A 12,102-nucleotide genomic window follows, 5' to 3' on the forward strand; every position below is an offset into this window, starting at 1 on the left:
GGGCACCTGGCAGGCAAAGCTGTACTGTCCCACTGTCAAATATGCCTCCTTGGGGTCGACAGCCGGTGGTCCTGCTGCTCCCAGCCCAGAAGCCCGTGGGCAGGGGCCCAGTGTGGGCTCAGCCAGACTCACCGGTCATGCGCGTTGGCCATGAAGCCCTGCCCCAGGTTCTCCTTGTAGAAGCGCTGGGAGGAGGCAATGGTGCCTGTGGTCCAGTAGAGCATGACATTGGTCAGCAGGTCGTCCAGGGAGAACTTCCTATGAGAGCAGAACCGGAAGGCGGCTCAGGGGCAGGCTTTCAGGCTGCAGACACAGGCCAGGACCCCCGCTGCCTGTCTGGCTTCCTCGTCAGAGTGCACCCAAGGTTGGGCACAGGCAGGCTTGGCCCAGGGTCGCCAGCTGCCACAACAACAGGACCAGGCTACACTGGCTGCCACTGTCATCCTGGGCAGTGTCAGCGCACCCCCTCCTTGCCCATCCCCAGAGGCTCAGCCCAGGGGACGAGCAGGCGAGGTCAGCGGGACCCAGCGGCTTTGGGCTGGTCACCACCCCTGGGCCCTCTGTACAGGCCACCCTCAGGCCAGCCCCAGGTGGGCTCACCACAACCAGGCCCTGGGTGGATCCCAGCTTCCAGGCCCTTAGAGCCCCTAGATCCACCTGGCATTGCCTGTAAGCCTCCTGCCAAGCTTGTGTCATCCCATGTGGGAGCCATGGGGCCCTGCAGACACCTTCCCACTCAGCACAGGACACCCCTTTCTTCCTCACCCCGGGACTGCTGAGTGGGGGGACCCCACCCAGGCAGCAGGCCTCCATGCTTGGCGAGAAAAGAGCCATTTGGTTCTTACTGTTGGGGCACATGTGGTCTGTGGACCCTGAGACTCCACATTCCCCTGGCCCCACCTGCCCTTGGGCTCACTCTACCCTGTGTCCAGAAGCCCGGGAGCCCGCCATGGGGCCCACTGCACGTGCCCTCTGGGTATCCACCTCTGCCCCTGTGCCCCCCACTCATCTTTGCCCCACCAGCCTCTGCACTTCCCTCCCAGGATAGCACCCCTTGCACCCGGACCCACTGGCTTCCCTCCCCATCCCCCTCACTTCTATGATACACCCTTGATGCCCTCAGCCCTGTACCTTCTGCAGCCCAGACCCACCTGATGGTCTAGACCCTGGGGGACTCGGGCTCTGTGGACCGGACGAGTCCCCACCATCGGGTGTCTGACAGCCCCCTACCCTGCCTGCCTTCCCCTCTGGGGAAATCCTATTCCAGGAGCAGCTCTGCTCAGGCCTTCCCTGTTCAATTCCAGATCTGGGGGCTTCCAAGAGCTCTTGCCTCCCTGCACCCAGCCTGCAGCCTCTATCTCTCCCTTCCCAGCCCATGGTCTGCTGCCCAAGGCCCCCCAGGCCAGCCTTCCCGCCTCCCCTCTGTGCCCCGTCCCCTCTCTCCTGCCTCCCCATGCCTCAGCACCCCTTTGCAACTGTCAGCTCACCCTTGCCCCCCACTCAGCTAGGGGCTTCTCACTAGGCTCCATCCTCCCCCTGCAGCCAGGAGGCCAGAGCTCCTCCCTGTACCCGGAGGCCGCTCCTTGGCACTGCCTGCTAACCATCCCCCAGAGCAGAGAAGGTCATCTCCTCCTGACCCCTCCATGGGCTCCAGATCTCAGCTCCCCCCCAGCATGTCCACCAGAAGTGGGGCCACCTCTGCCCAGCCCCTCCTCACTGACACAACCCTCACACGTGTGCTCACACGTCTGTATACAAATCCACATATATCCTTCACAATCCAGAAGCGCTTCTGTTTCTAAATGCCACACACTGCAGGGGCTCCTCCTCCTTAAGCCCTATTTCCGGCCTGAGCAGGGAGGAGGGAGGTAGAACCTTCTGCCCCTGCTCCTCCCTCCCCCTTCACTGTCCCCTCTGAGCCCTGGTCGTCCCTGCGCCCCTCTCCTCTCTCCCTGCCCCAGCCCCCCAAGAATCCCCGCTCCTCCCCACCCCAGGCTCTGCTGACGTCACTGCTGCCTGAATTGAGGAACTTGCGGCAGCTCCACTTGGCTCCCCAGCTCTTGGCCAGGAAGTTTGGTTGATTAATCAGATGCTGATTTGCCCAAAACGGCCAATTTGCTGAACTTGCTTGTTTGTGTCAGCTGTTTAGCTGTAGCTGGCCAATCACATTTTTCTCTGGAGCACCACATTTTAAGGAACCTTCGATTCACCCCTGCCCTGCTCCCATTGGAGCGGGTGAGGGGCGCAGGGTGGGATGTTAGCATTAAATGTGAAAACTTCTCTGAAATGATGAATACGTTCACAAAGCATCTTCCCCTTCAGAAATACACTCCTGGTGGCTCAGCGGTTTAGCACCAGGTCGAGATCCTGGAGACCAGGAATCAAGTCCCATGTCGGGCTCCCTGCATGGAGCCTGCTTCTCTCTCTGCCTGTGTCTCTGTCTCTCTCTCTTTCTCCTCTCTGTGTATTCTCATGAATAAATAAATAAAAATCTTAAAAAAAAATACACTCCTTCCTCTCTAGCAACAGCAGCATGGAGCAGGAGGAGAGAAAGATGAACTTCCTTTTAAATGTTACTGTGGTGACAGGATGGAATCCAGTCAATGAGAAGTGAATGGTCAGAATCAACATTTAACTTGGGAACTGGGAACTGACTTTCAGCGAGGTGGCCAAGGGCTCCCATCTCCCCCTTGGCTCTGGTCAAAGCTTGAAAAGGACCACAGCACCCATTTCTGCCCAAGCATTCAGTGATCTTTCTAGACTACAGAGCTGAGCACGGCTGTGCCCTGCTCAAAGCTTTGGTGTGTGTGGGCAGGGGGCCAGGCAGCAGTGCAGGAACCCCAGGCCCAGGGCTGGGGGGATCAGTGGGGGCCTCGAGCCTTGGCTGCAGGGACTGTGGGCAAGGAGCAGGGCCACCCCTTGCCAAGGAGCTGCTGATGGATCCCTGTTGCCCCTGGGTCCTGCCCAGTGTGGGGCAGGGAACAGATCCCAGGGTGAGGGCTTGTGAGTGGGCTCACAGTTTGGTCCCGTGCACCTGCTCCACGCCTCGGCAAAGTCAGCCTTTCCAAGGGCACCTCACTTGTCTACCACTCCAGCCTTCACTTCTGCTTTCCTCTCTGCCTGCATTCTCTTCTACCCTTTCCACTGGCAAACTCCTACCCATACTTCAAGGCCCAGGCCTAATTGATTCTCCCAGTCATTTCCCCTCCCTGCCCCTTAGACAGAGCAAATCCTCCTTTCTCGGGACTCCCACAGCCTTTCCGAGCTCACCTCTAGTATGTATCTGTCGAGTGCCTGCTGCATACCGGGCCCCATTCTAGGAGTGGGGCCTAGAGCACAACCTACACACGGTCCCTATCTCCGAGGTGGGAGCCAGCCCCATCTCTCCCTCCTCCCACCCCAGCACTGCGTCTGGTGCCCTGGGTGTCCCCAGAGCAATGAAGGGGATGGATGCTGGAGAAGCTGGGTCAGGGCCGACCTCCTGGAGCCTGAGTTGGGCCAGAGGCCTGGGAATCACATGCTAAAGAAGCCACGGCCTCCAAGGCTCCCCTCAGCTGCCTCCACGGCTGGCTTCCCCAGGGCACACATCCAGGTGGGCACAAGCCTGGCTCTCCCGGGTACGGGAGGAGGAAGCCCCGGCTGCTCCCCTTGGACCCACTGATCCCAGAAGGGGGCTGTTTAGCAAATGGAGCATAGACATTCTGAAGCCCTGCTTCCTATTCTTGACCACTGCACTGTGAGGCTTGGAGCGAATGGCTAGACTTCCCCGTGCCTCCGCGGCCTCATCTGGAGGAGCTGGGGCTGTGTTCACCAGGTGAGGGCTTGAGGGGCATTGGGCAGGAGGTGGACGTGCTGGCCATGGCTGCTGGGACCTGAGCAGGTGGTTGGCAGGTAGGGTCTCACCTGTCCAGGCCTCCATTCTCCAGGTCTCGGAACTCTGGGTTGGTCCAGGTGGAAAACTTCTCCAGGATATAGGCAGCCAGGCCCACAGGAGAGTCATTCAGAGCACAGCCTGGTGTGGGGAGAAGTAAGGGAGGAACTCAGGCCTGGGACCAGTGAGCAGGCCGCCAGGTCATGGGGTGATGCAGCTCTGCCCTAACTCCTGGGATGCTCGTGCACCCCCCATCTACATAACCCTCGGCCTTGGAACTCCCATCTGGGAAAAAGTGGGGGTACTGCCCCCACTGCTTCTGGGGGATCCATCCATTGCATGGGGAGCTTCGGGGGACCCCGATAAGAAATATGTATGAATGCTGTTTTTAAAAAAGTGGTGTTTGGGGGCACCTGGCTGGCTTGAGATCAAGAGCATACGACTCTTGATCTTGGAATTGTTGAGTTTAAGCCCCACAATGAGTGTAGAGGTTACTTACATAAATAAATAAACTTTTTTTAAGAGGTGGGGTTTTAAGTTTATACGCTCAGATTAGTGAAAGGTAAGAAAGAACCTGAAAGTCCAAATTAGGGGAACAGTTACAAATGAATATTGATGCCCTCCAGCCCCCCAGTCCTGGAGCTGCTGGGCCCCCAAGTTCCCTCCCCGACTCAAGCTCAGGGCGCAGGGGTCAGGGGACCAGGGCATGGTGCCCACTGAATCAGCTCACGCAGGCGTCTGGAATGTTCCGGCCATGCACTGGCTGACCTATGCCCAGAAATGCCGCGAGAAACAGAGTTCGGTCCCTCCCGGGAGGTTTTCACCTGTGAGCAGCATTGCTGAGGCAAGTGAGGGCCCCTGGCTGGCGCCTGGCTGGGTGCATGGAAGGGTGTGGGCACCTCCCGGGAGGAGGCTGCAGTGTCCTGAATGCGTGCTCACCCACAGTGTCAGGCTTGGTGCACTGGATGTGCATGTAGCCGCTCTCCCTCATCAGGCTGTAGAAAACCTTCTCCTTGAAGGGGTACAGCAGCTCCAGATCCCTCTGGGTGTAGCCGAGAAGACTCAAGATACGCCGTCCCAATAACAGAGTCAGGATGTAGGGACCTAATATCAGAGCCATGTTCAAGTGCAGACCTTTCACGTGGCTGAGGGCAGACAGAGGGTCCAGGTGAGGCTGGCATCAGGGCTGGGGGAGGCCATGGGGCTGAGACGCCTGCCCTGGCCCCTTTGGGAATCTGTCCCTCTGGGGTGGCCACTGGACATGGAGGAGGGGGTTGGGAAGGATAATACAGCTTCCAGAAAGTTCTGGTCTCTTCCAGGACATGGGCCACCAAAAAGGTCTACTGTCTGACTTTTTCCTCATCTGGCTGGGCCTCTCTGCCTGTGCACCTGGCCCAGAGTCCCCAGCCCCATGTGATAGCAAATAGAGAGGGAATGCACGTCAAGGTGCCCCAAGCACAGCAGGGGGACGGGGGACCTTTCCTCCTCTCCTCTAGGCCCACAGGATGCGCTGTAGCTCAGATGGCACGTCCGGGCAGACCCTGTGGCCCTGCACAGATGGCCGTCTCACATGCCCAAGAGTGACCCTCACCTGGGTACCATCTGGGCCATGTTGGTACAGATCAGGGACCCCCAGTCCCCACCCTGGATGTAGAACTCCTGGAAGCCGAGCCGCAGCATCAGTTTATAAAAGATCCTGGCAGTGGCCACTGAATTCAAGCCTGGTTTGAAGGGGAAAGAGAAGAGAGTCACAGAGATGTCACTCCTGGGGCCCTCTCGGGCTCCTATGGAATTCCTCACTGGCCCCCTTGCCCCATGCTGGGGTGACAGCAGCTCACAGTGGGGGAGGAGGCATCTTAGGGCCCCTGGGAGCGAGACCCAGGGCCCAGCAGGCGGTGTGGAGAGAGGGGCAGTGCGTGGACGGCCAAGCAGTGAGGGTGCACGGGCTTCGGCCAGCACCGGTGAGGTTCTGTGGGCTTGTACTCCCTGCGGGGCTTGGTGGGCCTTGCTGGCCCAGACGTGGACCTGCTGCCGTGTGGGGAGCTCCTGAGGGCGCGAGAGTCCAGGCGCCCGGGCTAGCATTGGCTGCTCAGGGCCGCGGCCCTGCCCGCCCCTCACCCACTGCACACGGCAGGGCCTGGGCAGGTGCACGGGCCATCCGAAGGGAGCCGTCCCAGCCCCATGCCCGCCTGCGTGAAGACCTGGCCCCCACCAGCCCCCCCCCGCCTCCCTACCTTTTTTGGAGGATGCCTCCGAGAAGCTGTAGCCAGGAATGGAAGGGCAGATAACTTCAAAAACATGCTCGTCGCTCAGCCCATGGTTCTTGGGGTCAGTCAGGAGCGGGATGATCTTATAGAACTCGTAGAAGGAGCCAGGCCAGCCGTGTACCATCAGCAAGGGCTTTGGGGTGCTGCTGGACGGCAGCTGGGGGGGCTTCACGTGGATGAAGTGGATGTCCAGCCCTGGGGGACAGAGCACAGGCAGCCCAGGGTGGAGAGGACCCCAGAGCCGAGGAGGCTGCAGCCCCGGCCCTCAGCGTGTCCACCCAGGCTGTGCTCCCTCCAGAGCTCGGCCAGCAGGTGCCACGCCCCCGGGGCCCCATGGCAGCGGCCACCCAGGCTGGCTGTGCACCCACCCCATGCTCCAGCTGCACAGGTGCCCCTCCTGGCCTTCACAGGTGCCCTGCAGGGGACAGACCGCTGCCATGCCCCCTACCCAGCAGATCATGAGCCCTGTGAGGCCAGGGCCGGGCTGTTCACGCACTGCCAAGTTCCCAGAGCCCAGAACACTTCGTGGCTCATGGTGGCACTTGGCAAATGCTGCTTAATAAAGACAGGGGGGGTGGGGTGCCTGGCTGGCTCAGCCCGTAGAGCATGCGACTCCTGATCTCGGGGTCCCCACGCTGGGTGTCAAGGTCACTTAAAACTAAAAAAAAAAAAAAAACCTTTAAAACAAAGGAGTAGGGGAAAAAAACTGTATATTGTAGCATTAGAGGCTGAAACAGATTATAGTTTACACTGTAATACAATACACCTGTTTAATATGACAGTGCAAATATGTATTCATTTAACATATAAAACAGTTCAAAGTGGTCAAAGCAAATTACCAAGACAAATATCTAATTTTTGAAAGCAGTCCTATGTGTGCATATTTATACACCGTGTGTACATGAACTGTATGTGTATGTATATGTATGGATAGGTAAGTATATGAACTCATATGTATATAAAATTTTAAATTTGGAAGGATAAACTACAAATATATATAAAGTTGTCTCTGAGCAAGACAATTTCAAGTGTTAATTTATTTTTTTACTCTTTCTGTCCCTCCTAATTTTTTTAATTTTTAATTTTTTAAAGATTTTATTTATTTATTCATGAGAGACACAGAGAGAGAGGCAGAGACACAGGCAGAGAGAGAGGCAGGCTCCATGCAGGGAGCCCGATGTGGGACTCCATCCTGGGTCTCCAGGATCACACCCTGAGCCGAAGGCAGGCACTCAACTGCTAAGCCACCCAGGTGTCCCCTCCTAATTTTTTGATAAAAGATTTTATTAATTTATTTGAGAGAGAGAGTACACATACCAGCAGGGAGGAGGGGCAGAGGGAGAGGGAGAAGCAGACTCCCTGTGGAACAGAGAGCCCAAATGCAGGACTCGATCCCAGGACCCAAGATCATGACCCAAGCTAAAGGCAGATGCTTAACCCACTGAACCACCCAGGCACTTCTGGATCTCCTAATTTTTCTATAAGGGATGTAAATTCAATGCATAATTTTTTATTTTTATTTTTTTTTATTTTTTATTTTTTTATTTTTTTTTAATGCATAATTTTTTAAAGTGGAGAAACGTTTTCAAGGTTGAGTCGAGTGCTGGACCCTTGGAACACATCCAAGCCAAGGGTGGGCAAGTGGGTTCCAGGCACTCCAGAGCCCCTCTGAGGGCAGTCTGTTCCCAGGCAGGTAGGTGGCCCAGAGAGCGCCTGGAGCCCTGCACCATGACTAGCTAATGTTCTGGTCAGTTGTGAATTCATTACATAAATAACATATGTTTACCATAAGAAATGGAAAACAGATAAATCAAAAGGGGGAAAAAGCACATGAAGAGAACATTGTGTTCTCTTTCCAGAATTTTAAAAATAAATCTGTTATTTTGGAATAATTTTAAAAAAATAATCCTGATGCCCAACGTGGGGTTTGAACTCATGACCCCAAGGTCAAGACTAGAATGTTCAGGGCACTGGGTGGCTCAGCGGGTTAAGTGATTGACTCCCGGTTTTGGCTCAGGTCGTGATCTCAGGGTGGAGCCTACTTAAAAAAAAAAAAAGGCCTGTGCTCCACTGATGGAGCCAGCCAGGCGCCTTTATTCTGGAACAATTTCAGATTTATAGAAAAAGAGTGAGGACAGTACAGGAAGTTCCCACGAACCCACACCCAGCTTCCCTGTCATTAACGGCTTACGTTATTCCGGTACATTTGTTACAAGGAATGAACCAGTACTGATGCGTTAATGACTCCATTAAAGTCCGTAATTTCTTCAGATTTCCTTAGTTTTAAAAACATTTTTATTTTTATGGTAGTAAGAATATTTAATAGGAGATCTCCGTCCTCACAAACTGTTAAGTGTGCTATCAACAGCGGGCACGCCGCGGCCCAGGATGTTTCTAGAACTTAGGCATCTGGCAAAACTGAGACTCTATACCCCTTACCGAGCATCTCCCCGTCTCTTCATCTCCCCCGTCCTGGCCCCCACTCAGCCCCCTCTGCTTCTATGAGCTTGGCAATTTGGGATCCCTCCACAGGCGGGATCATGCAGAATTTGTCTTCCTGTGACTGGCTTATTTCACTCTGCAGAATGTCCTCCAGGTTCATCCATGATGTCCCCTCGGGCAGGGTTTCCTTCTCTGCAACGGCTGAATAACACCACTGTCCACAGACGGTGAATACAGCTCAGATGTCCTTAAATTTTACCTAACATCCTGTTTGTGTTCCAGGATCTCATGTTGCCTTCATGTCTCCTTAGACTCCTCTGGATTGGGACAGTTCAGACTTTTTTTTTTTTTTTTTTTAAGGTTTATTTATTTATTTTAGAGACAGGGGGTGTCGAGGGGGAGAGGGAGAGAGAATCCCAACCAGACTCTGAGCTGAGCATGGAACCTGACATGGGGCTCGATCCCACGACCCTGAGATCCTGACCTGTGCTGAAACCAAGAGTCAGATGTTTAATGGCCTGAGCCACTCAGGTGCCCCGCAGCTCAGACTTCTTAAAAAACAGTCACAGATTATAACCTTCTTCGAACAAAACCAGAACTCTACATACATTCTATTTTGGAACATGTCCTTCTATGTTGCTATATTTACTCCTGGTTTGAAGTTCATTTCAGAAGATATCCTTACCTCCTTTGGGACACACTGCACAATGTGATATGATTTCCAATCCAAATGGTCACACTGTCATCTGAGGGAATTCCACACAGATGCACAGGTGCTGGTGTGCACAGCGATGCCTGGAAGCATGCGTGCGAGGGAACCAGAAGCTGTCCTGGGGTGGGAAATGCTGGCTGGGGGAAGGGTTGAGATAGAGATTGCCTTTTCACTGCTTCCTTATAGACGTTTTGAGTTTTAAATATTTGAATTTTAGAAATGAAAAAAAAAATGTTAAAAGCCCATACTTCCTAAATATGGGGGTTTCCCTTGGAGGAGGAAGCAAGTCCCCTCAACCTCACCCGCCCCTGTTTCCAGGCAGATCTATGGTCTGCAGCATGCTGCAGGGTGTTGCACGCCCAGCTCTGAATTGGGACCGCCACCCTGGGGAGGGAGCTGAACTGCACATGGGGTTGGTCGCAGCCCTCTGGCACGACTCAATGCCCCAAGTCGCCCCCTTTGGAGCATCTGCACTGTTCTTCACTGTGATGCCCTGGGGAACCCAAGATGGTCCAGGGGGTAAGACCTCTTGAGCCTGCAGCCTCCAGGAAGGGAATAGCCCCCTAGGGTTTCTTGCCGCTGGATGTTTGGAGGTGCTGGTTCCTCCTCTTGGACTACCTTCCTCACATTAGTGGCAAACTCCTATTTATCCTTTAAGTCTTAGCTTAGATGCCACCTCCTCCAGGAAGCCTTCCATTACATTTCCAGGTGGCAGTGGGGCTCATGAAGCTCCCAGAGCCTCCTCCCTTCCAGAACCCCTCACCCTGTACTGTAAAGGTAAGCATCACCCCTGAAAGAAGGCAGGGACCCTGTTCTCTGCACCCAAAACGCCTGGATGCAGGAGGTACCCTGTCTGTCAGCCTCTAATAGACGACCAGTGAAGAGATGCAGCAACAGAGTGATCTGAATCAAGATGAGGAAACCAGGCAATGTGGCACCAGGGATGCGAAAGGCAACCTTTGGAAATTTCATACAAAGATCTATATGTACTTTGGCTTGGATGAAGTGGCTCAGATTCTCTTGTGAGGCTCATGACGAAGATATCAAAGTCCCTGAAGGGCACAGCAACAACTGCTTTATGTTTAAAATTAGTCCTCATCTCATTAGTTACAAATTTAGAAACCTAGCTCTATATTAGGCCTCTGAGTTCAACTTACAAATATTATCCTCTCTATATTGCTAAAATGTTATTATTCTTTTTAAAAGATTTTATTTTTAAGTACTTGCTACATCCAATGTGGGGCTCGGACTCACCACCCTGAGATCAAGAATCACATGCTCCACCAACTGAGCCAGCCAGGTGCTCATGTATATTTATCATTATTATTTTTAAAGATTTTATTTATTTACTCATAAGAGATACAGAAAGAGAGACACAGGCGGAGGGAGAAGAAGCAGGTTCCATACAAGGAAGCGGATGCAGGACTCAATCCCGGGAATCTGGGACCAGGCCCTGAGTCAAAGGCAGACGCTCAACCACTGAGGCACCCAGGCGTCCCCTGTATATTTATTAATCTAAGCAGTGTTGAGAGTTATTCTCCAGAGGCCTTTGATTAATGAATGTTTGCATTTCTAAACTTGCTTAATGACACTCCTTTAAACATGGTATAATTTCAATTTCCTTTTTAAGAACTTTAGTTGATCTGACTGATACATCTTCCACATACTTTGAATTTAAGAATTTTAATAAATTTGGGATCCCTGGGTGGCGCAGCGGTTTGGCGCCTGCCTTTGGCCCAGGGCGTGATCCTGGAGACCCGGGATCGAATCCCACATCAGGCTCCCAGTGCATGGAGCCTGCTTCTCCCTCTGCCTGTGTCTCTGCCTCTCTCTCTCTCTCTGTGACTATCATAAAAAAAAAAAAAAAAAAAAAAAAATTAAAAAAAAAAGAATTTTAATAAATTTATGACTGTGGTAAAGCCTAAATCTTCCAACACTTCATGTAAACTCAAGAAGATTTTCACATAAAATCTGAATCCATTACTCAGTTACACACTCTCAGTTATAACTCAAAAGTCCATTACTTGGGGGACTCCTGGGTGGCTCAGTGGTTGATCATCTGCTTTCAGCCCAGGGTGTGATCCTGGGGTTCCAGGATCGAGTCCCGTATCGGGCTCCCCGCAGGGAGTCTGCTTCTCCCTCTACCTGTGTCTCTGCTTCTCTCTCTGTGTGTCTCTCATGAATAAATAAAATCTTAAAAAAGTCCATTACTTGAAAAGGCCAAATTGTCTTGAACATTATGAATATTTAAAATTCCAAAAATGCAGTTTCCTTAACATGAACCACTAAATAGTATGACAACCCACAGGACATGAGCAAATATTTGCAAATCCCACAGCTCATATGGGACTGATAGGCAGAACAAGAGAAAGCCCCAAATCCAGCAACAACAAAAACCCAACTATCTCTTCAAAAATGGGCAAAGGACTTGAACATTTTGCTAAAGAAGATATACAAATGGCTGGCAGTGCAAGAAAAGATGCTCAGTCTCATAAATCATTAGACAATCGTGCATCAGAACCACAATGAGACGCTGCAGTGCGCCCGTCAGGATGGCTAATGTCACAAGTGTTGCTCTTCCCGGAAACAGCCGGATGTGATCTCTGAAGATGGTTTGCTATCCACTTGACCCAGAAAAGTCATGCAAATCAAGAGTTTCAGATCTTAGTGTTCACTTAAACACAGGTGAGACTGCGCAGACTAGCAAGGACAGGCATACCTGAAAAGCCACCAGGTACATGAGGGGTGTCGCTTTGCAGAAGCAGCATGTGCCACGCTATCGCTGTGACGTTGGACTTGGCAGGTGTGCC

At 52.9% G+C, this 12,102-nt stretch overlaps 1 protein-coding gene across 2 annotated transcripts in view; it reads right to left on the reverse strand.

Moving 5' to 3' along the window:
* EPHX1 (epoxide hydrolase 1) overlaps positions 1–12,102 on the reverse strand; it is a 35,196-nt gene that overhangs the window by 815 nt on the left and 22,279 nt on the right. For both annotated transcript variants that reach the window (XM_025430681.3, XM_049112467.1), the window contains 5 exons: positions 6,106–6,333; positions 5,463–5,592; positions 4,811–5,016; positions 3,904–4,012; positions 133–258 (listed from right to left, as the gene is read on the reverse strand). In XM_025430681.3, coding sequence (XP_025286466.1) covers positions 133–258; positions 3,904–4,012; positions 4,811–5,016; positions 5,463–5,592; positions 6,106–6,333 — 799 coding nt within the window. The remainder of the gene's footprint in view (positions 1–132; positions 259–3,903; positions 4,013–4,810; positions 5,017–5,462; positions 5,593–6,105; positions 6,334–12,102) is intronic.

This window comes from Canis lupus, chromosome 7 (assembly GCF_003254725.2).
Source record: "Canis lupus dingo isolate Sandy chromosome 7, ASM325472v2, whole genome shotgun sequence".
In the NCBI taxonomy this organism is placed as follows: Eukaryota; Metazoa; Chordata; class Mammalia; order Carnivora; family Canidae; genus Canis; species Canis lupus.